This window comes from Vombatus ursinus, unplaced genomic scaffold, assembly GCF_900497805.2.
Source record: "Vombatus ursinus unplaced genomic scaffold, bare-nosed wombat genome assembly UNPS02014778.1, whole genome shotgun sequence".
In the NCBI taxonomy this organism is placed as follows: Eukaryota; Metazoa; Chordata; class Mammalia; order Diprotodontia; family Vombatidae; genus Vombatus; species Vombatus ursinus.
This window is the reverse complement of record NW_020954556.1, coordinates 38538521-38559191: the sequence shown is the minus strand read 5'-3', so window position 1 is coordinate 38559191 and position 20671 is coordinate 38538521. Positions and strand designations below refer to the sequence as shown.

At 40.2% G+C, this 20671-nt stretch overlaps 2 protein-coding genes across 4 annotated transcripts in view; one reads left to right on the top strand and one right to left on the bottom strand.

Annotated features, from left to right (window-relative positions):
- The window catches only part of ASB3 (ankyrin repeat and SOCS box containing 3), a 127116-nt gene extending 114532 nt beyond the window's left edge, over positions 1–12584 (bottom strand). For 2 of the 3 annotated variants that reach the window (XM_027865071.1, XM_027865070.1), the window contains exon 1: positions 12330–12406. The gene's annotated coding sequence lies outside the window, so the exon portion shown is untranslated. Of the gene's footprint in view, positions 1–12329 lie in introns of all 3 variants that reach the window. The other variant, XM_027865069.1, reaches the window with a different exon arrangement.
- Positions 12585–12610: 26 nt separating this feature from the next.
- ERLEC1 (endoplasmic reticulum lectin 1) overlaps positions 12611–20671 on the top strand; it is a 50467-nt gene continuing 42406 nt past the window's right edge. The window contains exon 1 of the mRNA XM_027865073.1: positions 12611–12912. Coding sequence (XP_027720874.1) covers positions 12682–12912 — 231 coding nt within the window. The 5' untranslated portion in view covers positions 12611–12681. The remainder of the gene's footprint in view (positions 12913–20671) is intronic.

Genomic DNA, 20671 nt, shown 5'->3' with positions numbered 1-20671 from the left:
GAATGTTATGTATTGTACCTTATCTTCTTGAATAGCGGTTATTTTTGCATATGTAATTACTACAGAACATAACTCATTAACTCTGAAATACCTTGGATCAAATATTTATAACTAGTAGTAGCCTTTAAGAGGTCATCTAGTGCAAGGCTTCTTAACCTGAGATCTTGGCAAGTAAATGTCTGAGGCTAGATTTGAGCTCATGAAGTTTCCCTGATTCCAAGTCCAGTTAAGAACCACGAATCTAGTCCAACCCTCTTTTCAAATGAGGAAGTAGACCCAGAAATGTCAAATAACTCCATCAAGGTCGCAAAAGTACTAAATGGCAAAGCTGAAACTCAAATTCAGTGCTTTCTACCATACCATTATATCATATTATAAAAAAAGGCACTTTTAAGTAAACCATCATTCACTTTGTAGTAACCTGCTAGCACAAGAATAAGATTCTGCCTTAACCTTGTGCAAAAAAAAAGGATTTTACAAGAAATGTACTTTATCAGATAATCATATATTAAAAGATCTCCCTCTAAATATATTTTCAAGTACTTTTAACACTTGACTGCCCTACACAAATAATAAAATCCAAAGTTTCAAAAAAGAATTCAGACATCTGGGACAAAGAAACAAAGAAGGTTGGGAGAGTGATCTTAAGCTAAAAGCAGAGGCTTTACTTTTTTGTATTTGAATCCTCAGCACCTAACCCAGTGCCTACTGAATAGTAGGCTTTTGCACTTAATAAATGTTTGTGGGCAGCTAAGTTTCCAAGTGGATAGTGCACCCAGCCTGGAGTCAGGAAGACATGAGTTCAAATGTGATCTCCAACACTAACCAGCATGTGATGACCCTGGGCAAGTCATTTTCCCCGTTTGCCTCAGTTTCCTCATCTGTAAAATGAACTGGAGAAGGAAATGGCAAACCACTTCAGTATCTTTGCTAAGAAAACCCCAAAAGGGATCATGAAGAGTTGGACGTGACTTAACAACAGTAAATGTTAACTGATTGACAGTGGAAAGAACACTAAATTAAGAATCAGGAGACTTAGGTTTTCCAGTCCTAACCCTGAAAAATTAACGAGCCCTATGACTTGGTCCAAGTTATTACATATCTCTAAATCTGTTTGTTCATCTTACAAATAAGAACTAGATCTCTAAGGACCCTTCCAAAAGTAACAGTCTTATCAATAAGCATTTATTAAGCACCTACCATGTGCTTAATAAATAATAATAATATTGTAGTAGGTGCTGGGGATTACAAAGACAAAAGTGAAACTGTCCTTGCCCTTAAGTAGTTTATATTTGAGTTGGGGACACAACTCAAAATACAGATGTATACAAAAACAGATTAAAAAGAAAGTTTGGAGAAAAAGGAGAAGAGAGAGGCCAAGGGGGTAAGGTAAAATCAGAAAAGACCTCAATCAAAAGGTGAAGTTTGAATTGCCTTGAAGGAAACCAGGAATCCCAAAAAGTAGAAGTGAGGAGGGAGTTCATTCCAAGCATAGGTAACAGTCAGTGCAAAGGCAGAGATTTAGAAGATGGAATAAGGCCGTTTTGGTGGGGCTACAGAGCATATGAAAAGGAACAATGACTGAAAAGGTTGGACAAGACCAAGTTGTGAAGAGATGTAAATACCAAACAGAAGAATTTATATTTGATCCTGGGATAAAAGAACATACGATAAGAATTTGAGGAGGTGACACAGTCAGACCTGTTCTCTAGGAAAATTACTTCTGACCAAAAAGCTACTGCAATAGTCTAAGAGCTTAGCATTGTGCTTGGCATATTTGTTCAGTCCTTGGTCACGTCTGACTTTTTGTTACCCTGTGACAAAGATAACTGGAGTGGTTTCCTATTTCCTTCTCCAGTTTTGTGCAAGCAGGGGTTAAATGACTCAGGGCAGCTAAATGGTGCAATGGATAGAGCACTGGCCCTGAAGTCAAGAGGACCCAAGTTCAAATCTGGCCTCAGACACATGATAGTAGCTGTGTGACCCTGGGCAAGTCACTTAACTCCAACTGCCTCACAAAAAAAATAAATAAAACAACCCTGGGAGACAGGTACTAGGGGCAGCTAGGTGGTGCAGTGGATAGAGCTCTGGCCTTGGAGTCAGGAGGATCTAAGTTCAAATCTGGCCTCAGACACATAACACTTACTAGCTGTGTGACCTTGGGCAAGTCACTTAACCCCATTGCCTAACAAAAACCAATAAATAAATAAATAAATGACTCGCCCAGGTTCATACAACTAGTAAGTGTCTGAGGTCACATTTGAACTCTGGTCTTTCTGATTCTAGGCCCAGTGCTCTACAGTAGGTGTTTAATAAATGTTTATTGACTGAGATAAGGGTGAAATAGGGTGATCAGTCTACCTTCCAGGAACATACTTACCTCTACCCTAGTTCTCTCTATCATTTCAGTTCTCCTCTTTGGGCAATTTACAGTCATAGTTGCTTAGGGTCCAGAAAGGTTAACTGATTTGCTCAGAGTCAAATAAGCTCACATGTGTCAGTCCCAGACTCCAAGGTCAGGTAAAAAATAAAAATAGGGAGGAGGAGCCAAGATGGCAGAGTGAAAGCAGTGACTTGCTTGAGCTCTTCCCCAAACCCCTCCAAATACCTGTGAAAAATGGCTCTAAACAAATTCTAAAGCAGCAGAACCCACAAAAAGACAGATTGAAACAAATTTCGAGCACCATTCCCTGAGCTCGGCCCCGGGGCGGCAGACAGAGCTTCTGGTCCATAGACTGAGGGGGAATTGAGTGGCTAATCAGAGGAAGATTTCAGGAATCTCTTGTTTTGCCTGTGCTTGGATCTAGGTCAGTTCTAGGTGGCAGTCCTGGGGCTAGGAGGACCACTGGTGTGGTGGAGCTTAGAGGGCCTGTGCAGAAAGAATCCTCCTCACAGTTCCAAGATAGAAAAGAGTGATTGTGGTCACTCATAGAACAGAGCACAGGCCAGGAAAGGAGTAAACACCTCGCCCTTAATCACAGCACCTTAGAAGAACTGAAAATTTTCAGGTCCCTAGAAGTATCTCTAAAAATAACTGCACAAAACCCATTAGGCTTAGGAGAGTACATTCTCCACACTGGAAGCAGACTCCTACCTTAACAAACAGTTTATAACTCAAGTAATTGGCTGGGATCATGAGGAAGCAGCGAAAAAAGAATCAGACCATAGAATCTTTCTTTAATAACAAAGAAGATCAAAACATACAACCAGAAGAAGACAATAGAGTCAAAGCTCCTACATCCAGAGCCTCCAAGAAAAATATGAATTGGTCCCAGGCCATAGAAGAGCTCAAAAAGGATTCTGAGAAGCAAATAAGAGAAGTAGAAGAAAAACTGAGAGTGATACAAGAAAATCATGAAAAACAAGTCAACAGCTTTCTAAAGGAGACCCAAAAAAATACTGAAGAAAATAACACCTTAAAAAATAGCCTAACCCAAATGGAAAAAGAGGTCCAAAAAGCCAATGAGGAAAAGAATGCCTTCAAAAGCAAAACTGGCCAAATGGAAAATGAAGTCCAAAAGCTTACTGAAGAAAATACTTCCTTAAAAATTAGAATGCAGCAATCAGAAGCTAGTGACTTTATGAGAAATCAAGATACTGTAAAACAAATCCAAAATAATGAAAAATTAGAAAACAATGTGAAATATCTCATTGGAAAAACAACTGACCTGGAAAATAGATCCAGGAGAAAGAATTCAAAAATTATTGGACTATCTGAAAGCCATGATCAAAAAAAGAGCCTAGACATCGTCTTTCAAGAAATTATTAAGGAAAACTGCCCTGATATTTTAGAACCAGAGGGCAAAACAGAAATGGAAAGAATCCACCAATCATCTCCTGAAAAAGATCCCCAAAGGAAAACACCTAGGAATATTGTAGTCAAATTCCAGAGTTCCCAGCTCAAGGGGAAAATATTGCAAGCAGCCAGAAAGAAACAATTCAAGTATTGTCGAAACACAATCAGGATAACACAAGATTTAGCAGCTTCAACATTAAGGGACCACAGGGCTTGGAATAGAATATTCCAGAGGGCAAAGGAGATAGGATTACAACCAAGAATCACTTAACCAGCAAAACTGAGCATAATCCTTCAGGGGAAAAAATGGACATTCAGTGAAATAGAGTACTTTCAAGCATTCTTAATGAAAAGACCAAAGCTGAATAGAAAATTTGACTTTCAGATACAAGATTCAAGAGAAACAGGAAGAGGTAAACATGAAAGAGAAATCATAAGAGACTTATTAAAGTTGAACTGTAACTCATGAGTCCTTTGTCAGTATTAGAGTAGTTGGAGGAAAAAATTATATGTATGTAGATAGATAGACAGATAGATAGATAGAGCACACAGGGTGAGTTGAAGATGAAGGAGTGATATCTGGAGAATAAAATTAAGGGGTGAGAGAGGATTATACTGGGAGAAAGAGAAAGGGAGAGGTAGAATGGGATAAATTATCTCACATAAAACAGACAAGAAAAGGCTTTTACAGTGGAGAGGAAACAGTGGGAAGGTGAGAGGGAATGAGTGAATTTTATTCTCATAGGATTTGGCTAAGGAGAGAATAACATACACATTCAATTGGGTATGGAAATCTATCTTACCCTACAGAAAATGGGGTGGAAGGGGACAAGAGAGCAGAAGGATGATAGAGGGGAGGGCAGACTGGGAAAAGGGGTAATCAAAAGCAGACACTTCTAAGGAAGGACAGGGTCAAAAGAGAAAATAGAATAAATGGGGAGTGGGAGAGGATGAAGGGAAATATACTTAGTTTTTCACAACATGACTACTATGGAAATGTTCTGCTTGACTACACATGTATAACTTGTATCAAGTTGCTTGCCTTCTCAAAAAGGGTGGGTGGGAAGGGAGAAAGGAAGAAAATTTGGTACCCAAAATTTTAAAAACAAAAGTTAAAAAAATTTTTTTGTTTTCACATGCAATGGAGAAATAAGATATACAGGAAATGGGATATAGAAATCCATCCTGCCCTACAGGAAAATTGAAAGGGAAGGGGACAAGAGAAGGGTGGGGAGAGATAGAAGGGAGGGCAGATTAGGGGTATTCAGAATGCAAGCTGTCTTGGGGTGGGGGTAAGGATAAGATGGGGAGAAAATTTGGAACTCAAAATCTTGTGGAAGTGAATGTTGAAAACTAAAAATAAATAAAGTAGATAGAAAAAAAATAAAAATAAACTGGCCTAATGAAGTAAGAAATAAAAATCACAGGACTTGAATGAGGAATTAACTAGTCACAATCTCAGAATTGAAAGCAATACCATAGTTCTAACCCAAATCAGGGCTGGAATCCATTTTACAACAAAGACAACATAATCACTTTAGGGATGAGGGGCAAGTGCTATAACAGAATGAGCACTAGATGTGGAAACTGGACCTGGGTTCAAATCCCAATTCTTCTGGTTACTAATCTAAATCACAGTCTCTGGGTCAGAGTTTCCTCGTCTATAAAATGAGAAGGTTGGACTATACAATTTTTAAGGTCCTTGCCAGCTCTGAATTTATGATCTTAACTAAGGTTAAGAGACTTGCTGAGGGGTCACCATAGGTAGTATGGGCTGGAAGCAGAATCCAAGTTTCCTGGCTCCCAGTACAGTAAGCTTTGCAAAACACTACAATACCCATTTAGATTAGAATGAAAAATATTGCTAGATATTTTCAGTTTGGGATTCTTTCCATATCTACACATTCCTAAGCCTTTCTACTCACACCAGTATAGATACAAGGAAATGCTGCACAACCTCAATATTCAAGTAGGGAAACCCTTCAAAAACTATACAATATTGTGTTGTTGTTCAGTCATGTCCTGTGACCTCATCTGGCATTTTCTTAGCAAAGATACTGGAGTGGTTTGCCATTTCCTTCTGCAGCTCATTTTAGAGATGAGGAAACCGAGGGCAGAGTTAAGTGACTTGCCCAGGGTCACACAGCTAGGAAGTGTCTGCGGCCACATTTGAACTCAGGTCTTCCTGAATCCAGGCTTAGTCCATTGTACCACCTAGCTGCCCCATACAATACTATACTACATAATAATAGAGGGAGAAAGAAACGGGAGGGCAGATAGAAATGTGTACCTCCTTCCTTTCTCCTTCCCTCCAGTGGAAATACTAAGATTAGATATGAAGATAAGGCTGAAATGAAGGGTAGTGATACTCTCAACAGTAATAGGAAAGTTCAGTCAGAGAGAGGGTTTGATGGGGAAAAATAATAAGTTCAGTTTCAGACATGTTGAGCTTAAGATCTCTACAAGACATCCACTTACAAATGTCCAAAAGATCGTACGAGACTTGAGTGTGGAAGGTGGAAAAGAGATTAAGGCTAGACAAATAGATCTGGGAATCATCAGCATAGAGATGACAACTGAAACCATAGGAGCTAATGAGATCTCCAGGTGAAACAGTATAGAAGGAAATTGAAAAGAGGGCTCAGGACAGAGCTGTGGGAGATGCTCACCTTTAGTAATCATGACCCAGATGAAAATCCAGCAGAAAAGACTGATAAGGAACAGTAAGATGGGTAGGATAACCAGGACAGAGTAGTGTCATAGACACCTAGAGTGAAGAGGGGATCAAGGAAAGGGGGGCGAAGGGTAACAATGTCAAAGGCTGCAGTAAGATAAAGAACAAAAATTGGAAAAGGCCATTAGATTGGCAATGTTAGCAACCAAAGTTCCAAGCTATTGGTGAACCAGAAAAAAAATTTTTTTATTAACCTAAGCCAGGTGTCCCATGTATGGGCACACCTTATGGAAGAGGGAGCAAAGGTTTTTTATTCCTAGGCCCTAATTTCAGTTCTCTCCCCTGTTTCCCCACTGGCTGGGTAATGCAGGGTTTATAGCCTATGCGGAGCACCTGATTTCCCCACATGAGTCTGCCCCTAATTACATCTCCCACTCCCCACCCACATTTCCCTGTCAACAGCCTAGTGCTGTCAATACCCCAGCGGCTACTCATCAAGGCATTTTGGGGACTTATCCTGATGAGTGATATACAGAAGCAACATTCCCAACCACATTTTCTACAATCCCCCCTTTTCCTTTTATTTATTCTGTTGTGTCTGCATTTTAATTCATTAAGTAAACCATGATTCTAACCATCAAGTTCCATGGGGGCTATGTTGTTGGGCAACATTTCATCAAGGGGTTTTGGGGACTTATAAAAAACATGGAAGAAGGGAGGGAGAAACTGATCAACACACTGACAAACCCAAAGGGAAAAAGTAACAGAAAATTGTCCATTTAAGGCATCTCATGCAGCTGTCTGGTTGGTGTTCTGGACATCTTCTGGTGAAGTCTATTCAAGCAGTGTTCAGCAGACTGTCTTCTTGTAAAAATCATCTTGTGTCCACTCTCCAAGATTGATCTTAACAGAATTTTAAATTACCTTGCCCTTACATCTATTATTATAAGATCAAAATTGGAACCTCAGCCAATTGTCATGTTTACAGTCTTATTCATATTCCCCATTGGGAGGATGAGATTCCACTAAGAAATTAATAACAGAACAAAACAATTTTAACTTCTGGTCATGTACAAATAAATAACCCCTAATTAAAATGGATACTTCTTTTAAGGCATTTACAAAACAGACCACGAGCCTTTCTTCTTCTAACATTAAGTGTAACAAACTGAGACAGGTAAGATATTACCTAAGTAACAGAATGATATCCTGATTTCACAAGCCCTTGGCCTAATTATTCCCATACCATTATGAGGAATTAAAGGACCCTAACTTATAATACTTAATTCTAAAATTCTACAAACAAGCAAGATACAGGATAAACAGGAAAAAAAAATAAAAGGAAGGTAGATGGTAGAATTAAGAAGGGTTGGGAAAGACTTCCTATAGAAGCTGGAATTTTAGTTGGGTAATGAAGGAAGGCAGGAAAGCCAGGAGATGAAGATGAAGAGAAGAACATTCCAGGTATGAGGGATAGTCAGAGAAAAATGCCTGGAGCCAAGAGATAATTTCTTATTTGTGAAACAGCATGGAGGCCAGTGGCACTGGATGGTATAGGTTATAAAAGGCTTTGAAAACCAAATTTGTATTTCATCCTGGAGGCAAGTGGAGGGAACCACTTGAGTTCACTGAAGGTGGGGAAGTAACATGGTCAGACCTGCCCTTTAGGAAAATCACTTTGGTGGCTAAATGAAAAATGGAATCACCAAGTGAAGTGGTGTAGGAGAAAAGAAGAGAGCCCGGAACCCTATGGGATACCTATGATTAGAGGGTACGACTGAACAAGAATCCAGCAAGGGAGAATGAAAAGGAGCAGTCTGATAGGTAGAAGGACCAGGAATAAGTAGTGTCCAAAAAACCTAGAGAGAAGAGAGCATCAAGAAAGAGAGGGTGATCAACAATGTCAAAAGCTGCTGAGAGATCAAGGAGAATGAGGACTGAAAAAAAGTCTTTGGATTTGACAATTAACTGGTAACTTTGGAGAGAGCAGTTTTGCTGGAATGAAGAAGTCAGAAGCCAGATTCAAGAGAGTGAGAGGACAGAAATTGAAGGCATCTATATATTGTTCTAGAAATGCTAGCTATAGCAAGAAGTTAACAAAAAGAAAAGGAATGAGAAAAGACAAAGAAAAAAACCCTGCTTTTTGGCTAAAGAAACAATTAAAAATTAACTGAAACAATAACCAACAAAGTTGCAGGATACAAAATAAAAACGGATAAGTTATCAGTCTTTCTGCATATTACCAACAAAACCCATCAGGAAGAGACAGAAAAATTCCATTCAAAATAGTAGAGAATGTACAACTATCTGGAAGTTTAACGACCAAGACACATACAGGAACTATATGAATATAACAAAAAAATACTCTACAGAAAAAAAATAGATCTAAATAACTGGAGAAATACTAAATGCTCATGAGAGGGCTATGCCAATACAATTATGATGACAATATTACCAAAATTAATTATTCATACCCATCAAAATACTAAATGATTACTTTATAGAACTAGGAAAATAATAAAATTTAGCTAGAGAAACGAAAGATCAAAAATCTCAAGGAAAATAATGAAAAAAATTGGAGAAGAAAGGGGAGCCTAACAATCTCAAAGATTTCAAAGGACACTTCAACACAATAATCATCAAAACTACTTGGTACTTTGTTAAAAAAACAGAAAAGACAATCAGTAGAACATATAAAAAACATAACCCCTACAGCAGCAAATGAACATAGAAGCACAAATACCCCAACAGCTAGGATAAATATTTTGGGGAAAAAAAAAAACATGCTGGGAAAACCAGAAAGAAATCTGAAATTAGGTTTTACAAATAACCAACACAACATACCAAAATAAACTTCAAATGGATACATAAGGATGCGTAACTTACATAATGTACACATCATAAGCAAATTGAAGGAGCAATGAAAAAAATTCCCTAGAGAGTTCAAGATCTACCACATTCCTGTGTTGATGCCAGCTGCCCAACTACAAGTACTTTTTGCAAGTACATTGCTTTTCTGAGGAGATAACCACCAAAGAGATAATCCTACAGATGAAGGAATTAGAAAACCATGACTGCCAGGCCTGAGGATCTGGACTTTGTGAGTTGCTTAAATAGCAGAGGCCTGAGGTAAAAGTGAAATACCTCTTCAGGAGGCCCACCAAAGTTGTTTTCTCCTCCCAGGAAAGTAAAAAGGTACAATGATTTATTGTTTTATATTTTAAGTGTTTGCAATGCACGTGAGTCTTTTGCATTTCTTTATATTGTGTGGTTGTGGTTGTCTTTTGTTCTCAAAGAGGACCATAACATCTGGGAGATGATGACATGACTTGCACTGAATTGGATTTGAGTAAGGGAGGGCTGTGCAAAGTCACCGTCCTCACTTTCTACTCCAGAGCCATTGGGGTCCAGTGGGCCAGATATCGATCAGGACGAGTGGAGATGGCCCAGGATGCAGTGGGCCTTTTGAAGCTAAGGGTTTAAGCTATACGTTGTGTTGGATATTTGTATATACCTAAGTTCTGCCTGATTTCAGGACAGCTTGTGGTAGTCACTAATAAAGACTTTCTTGATGTTAACAAAGTTCTAAGTCATGAAAAAACACAAAAGGGTTTATATTTAATGTAATATAAATATATATAATATACATCCAAGTAGGAGAGAGCACACGCCACAGCAAAGATAATACTTACAGAAATCTATTTCTAAGTCTTCTTACACTTCACTTTCCTACATGCTGGTTAGCATCTGACTACACTGGCTTAATTGATGTTCCTCAAGCACAACACTACATCTTCCATCTGCCTTGGTCCTGGCTCTCCCCTATGCCTGGAATTCTCTCCCTCCTTCCTGCCACCTTGTAGCTTCCTTTCAGATTTAGCTCAGATCCCAGCTTCTACTAAGGGCCTTCCCCTGACACTGCCTTCCACCTATTCTGTATACAGGGTGTCCTAAAGGTCTTAGTGCAGTTTTAAACTTAAACTTTAAATCTGCACTCTGACTTTTGGGACACCCAGTATATTTTTTATGTACCTATTTATTTACAGGATGTATCCCTCACCAGAATGTCAGCTCCTTGAGATCAAGAACTGTTTTACCTTTCTATTCATAGAGCTTAGGACAATGTTTTGGCACAAGTGTTCAATAAATGCTTGCTGATTGACTGGATTTAAATAACTATAACTCACAATCCAATTAGTCAAGAGAATCTCTTAAATATACTTATCTAGGTTAAACAGTCAACCACTCCGTTTCTGGAATAACTGCTGTGGTAACATAGTAAAAAAGGAAAAGGTAAGAAGAAGGGCAAGAAAGTATCACCAAAGAAATCCAATATAGTCTCAACACTCAAGGAAATTACAATCTAGACAAGCTATATACACATGAAACAAAAAACATTTCTACAAGAAGCCTTCCCCAGCCCCTCTTAATTCTAGTGTCTTTCCTCTTATAATTTTTTCCCTAGTTATCCTGTATATAGTTTGTTTGTACATATTTGTTTGCTTGTTGGCTCCCCATAAGATTGTGAGCTCCTTGAGGGCATAGACAGTCTTTTGTCACTTTTTGTATCCCCAGCACTTAGCACAGTTCCTGCCACGCAGTAGGCACTTAATAAATGCTTATCGAATGAGAAGATGAGAGTGGAGGGAACAGGAAGAAGGGACATAAAACAGCTGCCTTCAATGATTTCGAAGCTTGTAATGGAGTACACATACACTTGTGTTGCTTCTCTCCCCAAAGTCCAGTAGTAAGTAGGAGTGAAAGTTGCACAGAAATAAATTTAGACACGATCAAGTGAAGATATATTAAGCAGGACTGCTATATGCCAGCACAATGGATGGAGCACCGAGCCTGAAGTCAGGAAGACATAAGTTCAAATCTGGCCTCAGACTCAGACAAGCCGTGTGACCCTTGGCAAGTCCCTTAACACTGTTTGACTCAGTTTCCTCATATGAGCTGGAAAAAAAATGGCAAACCACTCCAGTATCTTTGCCAAGAAAACCCCAAATGAGGTCAAGAAGAGTCAAACACGACTAACAGCAATAAATATAATGCCAGTGGGTGTGTTAAGTACTAGGGATACACCCCCAAAAAAAGGCAAAAAAAAAATCAGTCACTGCCTTCAAGGAGCTCAAGATCTAACGGGTTTGACAATATCATAACTATGTACAAACAAGTGATATACGGGATGAATTGGAAATGATCAACAGGTAAATGACTTTTCCAAAGTCACACAGCGATTAAGTGTCTGAGGCTGGATTTGAATTTAGGTCTTCCTGACCATCAGTGCTCTCTCCACTGCACCAGATAACAATATTTAGGCCAAACCATTTAATTTTGGTTTCTGAATCCTAGTCAAACTCATTCGTCACCGCCGGGAATGTAAATTCTACGCCTTTAGCGAAGAGCCATGGGGGGAAAGGGGTAGGAGGAGGAGGAGAAGGAGGAGGAGAAGGATGGGGCAGGGGAAAACCTCTAGAAGAGCCACTTCAGGGTATGGGCGGACGAACGATCCTAAGGCACGAGCCCACCAAAAATAACAACCAATCATTCATTAGACTTCGCAGGAGGAAAAGAATTTTTGTCCCTCAAGGAGAGAACCCTGAGCAGACAGACAACGTCCTCCTTCCCTTAACTTTTCCTAAATTTTCTGAACCTTTCCCCTCCCCTCGAGAATAAAAGAGAATCAAAGGGAAGCTGGAACCGAAGCGGGGAAGAAAAGGGCTGCGGCGAAGTCGGGGACGACGGCGGGAGAGACAGGGGCCCCTCCGGGAGAGCGCCTGCAGGTCGGCCGGGGATTACGCGGAATTCACCGGCTGCGAATACGAACGCGCCGCCGCTTTGCGGCCTCCTCCTTACCGTCTAGGGCTCCCGGGCTGGAATCTCGGCCTCTCGGGGTCCCAAGCCCCAAGGCCAAGCGGGGAGGGTAAATGGCTGGCAGGGTGGGTGCCTGCTCCCAGCGCCCAGAACCGCGACCCTCCAGGACCAGCGGGTTGCACAGGGTTTCAGGGGGCGGAGAAGGAGAGACTAAAAACCTCTCAGCCTCCGTAGGCGGACCCGGATGTTGATAGGCCGTTTGTCCCGGAAACGACGGCACGAAAGTGAGAGAGGTGAAGGCGGTTTCGAGGGGCTCCCCGGAAGGAGACGTGGCGGCGGTTGGGGCTCCCGTTCGCTGGGCGATCTCTAGTCCCGCCGCCTCCGCCTCCTCTCTATGGGCCAAGGAGGCAGCGACGGCGGCGGCGGCGGCGGCGGCGGCTGGAGAAAGAAGCGGAGGAGGATGGAAGAAGGAGGCGGCGGCGGCGGACGGAGGCTGGTGCCGGGTGCGCCGGTGCTGCTGGTCCTCTGCGGGCTCCTGGAGGCGTCCGGGGGCGGTCGAGTGCTCCCTCCACTCAGTGACGACATCCCTTTCCGAGTCAACTGGCCCGGTACCGAATTCTCGCTGGTCAGTGCCCGCGCCGACCCCCCACGGAGTCCCCCAAGCGTTCCCCCGCCCCCCTCCCCAGGCTAGCAAGTGCTTTTTCTTTAACTAGGCACCAGTTTTCTCGGGCCTCTTGACAGGCGTGCGTAGACACCCGCCACCGAAGGCACAGAGCTTAGCTGCCCAACCACGACCGTCCCACCTTCGCCCGGGAAGCATTCCTAGATACCTCCCTCAAAAACAAAGCAGCAACAAAAAAGATGTGTACATACATACATGCATACGTGTATGTACACATGTACTGAAATACACATGTGCATAACGCGCATGCGAATATACATATCCATATGCATACACAAATGTTAATATAGCCCAAATCCCAAAGCCCATTGGTATGGGACATATATACACACATATTCATTTCATATATGTGTGTATGTATATATATCTATATATAGAGAGAGAGAGATATATATATGAAACATACCTACGTCTGTGTGTATCATGCCTGCCTTCTCCTTGGACAGTAGCCAGTAGCTGTTCCTCCAAACAACCACCGTTCTCCCCTTCATCCTTACATACCACCAAGGCCTTCTCTAAGGCCCTCAAAGGCAGTTTTCCTTTCAGGTCACTCCAGCAAGGTTCTTTTAAACTCCTGCTGCATGCCGTGTGCTGAGCTAGTTGCTGGAGATAAAGACAAAATAAAAAGCAATCTCTGCCCTCAAGGAGATATGGGAAGGGGGGAGGAAGTGGAGGATACAGCATGTAAATAAGTAGATGTGGGATAATTTGGTGGAGGGGGTCAGGCTTCTAGTAATCAGTTAATAAGCTCTTATTAAGTTTCTACGTGCTAGGCACTGTGCTAAGTGCTAGGGATACAAAGAAAAGTTAGAAGAAAAAAAAGTCCCTGCTCTCAAGAAGCTCACTTTGATTCTGGGGAGACATACAAGATAAACTGGAGATAATCAACAGAGAGCAGGCACTAGCATTAAGTAGGAGATGGCATGTGAACTGAGTTTTTATTTTTGTTTTGGGTTTTTTTGGGAGGCATTTGGGGTTAAGTGACTTGCCTAGAGTCACACAGCTCGTGAGTGTTAGGTGTCTGAGTCAGGATTTGAGCTAAGGTCCTCCTGACTCCAGGGCTGGTGCTGTATCCACTGTGCCACCTAGCTGCCCCTGAACTGTTTGGGAGCTAGGAATTCTAAGGTAGAGATGAGGAAGGAGTGCATTCTGACATGAAGTGCAGCCTAGGCAAAGGCAGGGAGGTGAGAGGTGGTGTCCTATGTTAAAGAGAATAGCAAATAGACCATTTTGTCTGAAATGAAGAGTATCCATGAAGGCATAATGCTCAGTAAGTCCCAAAAGGTAGACTGAAGCTAGATTTTGAAGGGCCCATCTGAAGACTTTGAAGTTCTTCCCAAAGGTGAAAGAGAAGCACTGAAGTTTCTTGAGTCAGGGAGTAACATGGTCAGACTTGAATGTTAAAATTATTTTGACAGCTATGTAAAGGATAAGTTGGAAAATCAGCAGTCCAGGTAGGAAGTATTTAGAACCTGAAAAGACAGCTTGGCCTTGTAAGTAGAGAGAAGAGGGCAGATTGGAGAGAAGTAGAGAAATGATTGAAAAAATTATCAACTTAGTTGGATATAGAGGAGTAAAGAAGAAAAAATCTGGATTGACTCTAGTGTTGTAAAACTGGGTCACTAGAAGGTGGTTATGCCTTCAACAGAATTAGAGAAATTTTGTCTTTTACAAATAAATACTATAAATTCTAGAGTGAAAGCTCTCCCTAGGGGCAGCTAGGTGGCACAGTGGATAGAGCACCGGCCCTGAAGTCAGGAGGACCTGAGTTCAAATCCGGCTTCATACCAAGCACTTGACACATACTAGCTGTGTGACCCTGGGCAAGTCATTTAACCCCAACTGCCTAAGAGGGGAAAAAAAAAAGCTCTCCCTGCAGGATTGTTCTGAAGAATTCAGTAGGACTACTGAGGGTGTCTACCACCCTCACTTTCCAGTCATAATGCCCCTAAGAAATAACATATATAGACAGCATGATTAAATTTTTTTTTTTTTAAATCCTGACCAGGGGTCGGGAACTCAATGATCTGGTCCCAGTTTTTCTAACTGGTGCTGAATCTGGCTCATCACTTCAACTCTCAGAGGCACCGTTTTCTCACCTATAAAATAAGGCATTGAATTAGATGAGTGCTAAGGCTTCCAGGTCTAAGGCTATGATCCTATGAACACTCCACATTCACAACCCTAGGGAGTGACTAAAGGCTATCGTTGTTGAATTGACTGAAGAATGATCTAAACACTCACAAATACTACAGATAGATTGTCATTACAGTGGGAAAGTCATCGGTGTTCATCAGTGTACAGACTCCCTCCACCAAAGTAGGCTGCAAATTCTTTAGGCCTACATTTGGTCTTGAATTGTATGGTTGAACATTTATCACCCTGTGATCAACCTGGGATTAGCCTCTATAAATTTAGCTGTGATGGTCCTGGAATGAAAGATGTAGTCCTTTGCTGGGCCCTGCTTTTAAGGTTTATTCCTGGTTCAGACTATATTATACATATTGTTGCCCATTCCACATTGTGGACCTTGTTATCTGAGGAATAATTTTCTCTGCTTTGAGAGTCTCTATTACAGTGTCAGTGACACATGAAGACATACTGGCATTGAGCCAATCCTTTAGTACATCCATGATTTCACCATTGTGGGTATTCCCTGCATATATTGCCCACACACCATCCACAACTTCTCCTCCTCTGCAGTTCTTGTTCCTGTTCTCCCATAGATCTCCCACATGGGGTCTATTCAATGTGCTGAAGGCCTTAATCTAGGCCTTTCTAAAATTTCTTTCATCCTGTGATATCACCATCCTGTCTGTATGTTAAACTTACTGTATAACCAGCCCTTCACCTTTTTCAGATGTGCATTTCCTGAGAGCCAGGACTGTTTTTTCTTGTTATCTTTGTGTTCCCAGTGCCTCTTACAGAGTAGGTTTAACACTTAATTGTTTGTTGAATCAGCTGTTGCACTCTCCCTTACCCTCCTTCAAACACAGAGATCATGGTTGGAAATGTTCTGCAATCATTTCCATTGCCATTCAGGTTTCCTGCAACCTTGATTATTTGGAGATCATTGTTGTATTGGGTCAGACCAAGAGAAAATTCGATTGTGTTATCAGGCTTATGTCTGTCATCTAATGTAAATTTAGAAATGTTTTGTCTATTCTTTGTGCCTTGTTTCTGTGTCAATACTTCCTTTTATTTTCAGTCTTGCCTTTTTGATATTTGATGAGTAAGTAATATTTCTCATTACATGGAATGTTGGAGCAAGAAGGAACATTGGAGATTGTTTTGACCAATTCCCCTCGTTTTTCATGAGACCAACAAAAAATGAAATGGTTTCCCCAAGGTCACACAGTGATAGGCAGAGTCTCAGACCAGGACTCCTAGTTCTGTCTCACATTCTTTATACAGACATTACCTTGTTGATGCTTCAGAGTTCCAACTCTTTTCTTCAGGTTTTTCAGAGAAAGCTGGATTTATAGACACAAGTCCTGTCACCTGCTTAATTTCGGACAAGTCATTTCATTTCATTGGCCTTCTTCATCTATGAAATGATAGAGATGGACCAGATCAAATTTAGATCCCTTTCAGCTCTAAATCTATTTTCCTTCATTCCTAAATTCAATAATTAATACATTTTTCAATGCACAATTCTTACTCCCTGGTTATAACTGACATTGGACAGTTGTGAAAGGAAAGGGGGAGAAGTAGATAATGGAAAAAATATCTAGTGCTAGTCAGTGAGGTGATCTATCTTTAACTGATTCTTCAATCATTTTTTTAGCAATTTAATTGATTTTTAAAATAATCTCTGATTCATAGTTCTCCCAAGTGATTCTAGATACCTTTGGCAATTTTATCATAGTTTACAATGATTATCCCCACTATATTGTGGGTTTTTAAAGTTTGGGTTAGTATTTAAAAAAAAATTCTATCAAATGAGGTCAGTAGCCAAAGAAAAAGAAAAAAATGAACTCTCTTATCTTCCCTGCTTACAGTAGGTTTCTCCAATCTCATCTTCCTTTCATGAGTGTCACTTGGCTCCATTTGTAAAGTGTGTAGTAATTATAAGATTCTCTTGCCTTTCTTTGTGCTTTAGACCTTAACTCTCAACCCTAAAACCTTTGGCTTTAGTTTTCTCTTAGAAAAAAATAAGAAAAGAAGGGGCCTACCAACTTCCTTCTATGACACACATATGGTCTTAATACTTAAACCAAAGAGAGTCAAAATAAAGAAAGAAAACTATAGACCAATATCTCTAATGAATAATAATGCAAAATGTTAAAAAAAATATTGGCAAGGAGACTGCAGCAACCAATTAATAAACTAGTGTATTGAGTACCTACTAAGTACCAGACACTACGCTAAGTTGTGGGGATACAAATACAAATAAAAACAAATATACTCCCTGCCCCCAAGTAGTTTAGAATCTAATAGGAGAAGACAACACAAAAGAAAACCTAAAAAGGGGGAGAAAAATGAAGTTACCCTTGGCCCTGTCCTCCAGTCATGGAGTCCAATCAGGGGGTCAAAAGGTACTGATAAGATTTGAGTGCCAGGCAGATTCAGTCTTGCAGGATAATGAGATTTCCCAGTGATACTTCCCTGTGGAAGGAAGGCATAATGGAGAGTTCCAAAGAAGTCCAAAAGCATTGTACCTGGTGGGAAATATGTATAATCACAAAATTTGTACACTATGACCTAAATTTATACCAGGAATGTAGGGTTGGTTCAGTATTGGGAAAACTAGAAATATAATTGACCATATTGATAACAAAGCAACCAAAATCATATGATTATGTCACTAGACGCAGAAAAAACATTTGACAATTTACAGCACCCAATGCTGTTAAAAACATGAAACCATAGGAATAAATGGAGCTTTCTTTAAAACAAGTAGTATCTGTCTAAAATTACCAGCATTATCTGTAATAAAAATAAGCTCGAGGCCTTTCCAGTTAGATTAGAGGTAAAGTAAAAATATCCATTTGCACCATTGCTATTCAGTATAGTGCTAGAAATGCTAGCTGTAGCAATGATAAGAAAAAGAAATGGAAAGAATAAGGAAAGAGGAAACAAAGTCACTATTTGCAGATGGTTTACCTAAAAGTGCTCTGGAAAGTCCACTAAAAATTAATTGAAACAATTAACAACTTCAGCAGAGTTTCAGGATATAGAAGTAAACCCACACAAATCATCAGCATTTCTGCATATTACCAACAACAATCCAGCAGGAAAAGATAAAAAGAGAAATTGTATTTAAAATTGTAAGTCTACCTGCCAAAATATAGGAATTGTGTGAATTCAGTTACAAAACTCTTAACACACACAAAAAAGATCTAAATAATTAGGAAAATATTGATTGCTGATAGGTAGGCCAAACCAATATGGTGTAATAATAAAGTTGATCTGGAAGAACAGAAGGTCAAGAATATCGAGGGAAATTTTAAAAAAATTTTTAAAAAGTACAGGGAAGGGGGCCTAGTGGTACCAGTTGTTGTTTAGTTGTTTTCAGTCATATGTGACCCCTTTTTGCTTTATTTTTTTGTGTTGTTTTGTTGTTTGGTGAGGCAATTGGGGTTCAGTGACTTGCCCAGAGTCATGAAGCTAGTGAGTGTTATATGTGTGAGGCTGGATTTGAACTCCGGTCCTCCTGACTCCAAAGCAGGTGCTCTATCCACTGAGCTACCTAGCTGCCCCCTTTTGGGGGTTTTCTTGGCAAAATACTTGAGAGTTTTGCCATTTCCTTCTCTAGCTCATTTTACAGATGAGGAAACTGAGGCAAACAGAGTTAAGTGATTGCCCAGGATCACACAGCTAGTAAGTGTCTGAGGCCAGATTTGAACTTAGGTGGTCCTGACTTCAGGCCTGGCTCTCTATCCACTGCACCACCAGTACTATTCTATGAAATAATTTGATTACTGGGTAAGAAACAGAGAGGACAATCAATGGAATAGATTAGGTATACAATATACAGAAGCAAATGAGCACAGTAGCCTAGTGTTTGATAAACCCAAAGATACCAGTTATTGGGGCAAGAACTCACTATTCAACAAAAACTGTTAAGATAACTAGAAAGCAGTTTGGTAGAAACTAGGTAGACTAACATCTCACACTGTAACTACAGATGATTTATATTTTATGTCTATGATTTAGACATAAAGGACAATATAAAAAAAAATAAAGAGGATATCATAAACAAATTAGGGCAGCATGGAAGAAATTACCTGTCAGATCTATTGGTAGGGGAAGAGTTCATGACCAAATGAGAGAACCAGTGAGAGATATTCACAGGAGGTAAAATAGATAATTTTTATTACCAGTACAGTTAAACTGAAAAGAGATGCAGGAAATGGGGGGGTGTGAGGACAGAATCTTGGTAGCAAATTTTTCAGGTAAAAGTCTCATATCTAAGATATAGAAGGAACTGATTTAGATTTATAAGAATAAGAGCCATTCTCCCCCTCCTCCCAGATAAATTTCTCTTTGAAATTCATTAGATAAGAGAAAATTATCTGAGAGATTTAAATAGAAATTTCTTTCCTTTGGTATGTTACAGAAATGTTCCATTCACAACTATCTGTCACTTTACAAAGTACATCCTAACAAGGTAGAGCCATTAAACAAATTATGTAAAATGAATTGTAATTTTTCCATTGATTTTCATTACTTAATAGGAGAGCATTCCCAACATTTACAATAATCACCGAAGAGACTGACTTGAAAAGTTTAGTCAAATAATGGGTTAATGCCATCCATAGTCAGAAAAATGGAGCAGGTTAAATCTTCTAGGCCAGTCAATGCTGGAATCAGGCTTGGTGTACTTCCAGCCTGGGTAAAAAATAAGGAGACTATCACTAACCCCCCCCCCCCCCCCCCCAAGAAAAAACAAACGTTTCCTCACAACAATCCTGTGAGGCAGAGGGAGCAAATATTATCCCCATTTTACAGATAAGAAATTTAGATTCAAAGAGATTAAATATTCTCATAGCTAACGTGTCAGAAGTGAGATTTCAACTCGGGTCAACTGACTCTAGATCTAGTACTCTTTGCACTATTAAATCAAACCCAATACTTCAGATACCTGACCAACGCATATTATTTGTGGATTATTACTCTGATTCAAACATCATACTTTTCTTGGAATGAGGACTGTGGTGTTGTGAATGGATAAAGACCAGGACTTGGAGACAAGAACACTTGGATTCAAATCCCATCTAGAGCAAGTTGCTTACCCTGTCTTAGCTGCAGTTTTTTCATCTGTAAAATAGAGATAATAATACTTACCTACCAACCTTACATGGTAGTTGTAAAGTTCAAATGATATGTTTCCATTGTGTTTTGCAGCCAGTTACATGCTATGTGAATGTCAGCTGTTATTAATGTAGCCTAAGATTGCATTAGCTTTTATGGCAGTATTAATGAATAGACTCCAAAAGACTTGAGTAGCAACTTATATTATTACAAGAGATAGCAAAAGACATGCTTGTTGAGTCCTCTTACACAGAGTACAGATGAGCCCAATAACGCAGGCAAAGCATTGGGTATTCAAGAGTTACAGTGAGAAGAGTTCTTCATGGGAAGAATAAAGGGCAGTCCCCTCCCAAATGGGAGTGGCATGGGAGGAGAAATGGGGCAGTAGTGGAGGGAGAGCAGGAGGAGAGCAGGAGGGGCATCAGCCCTCTATACATACCTTGGG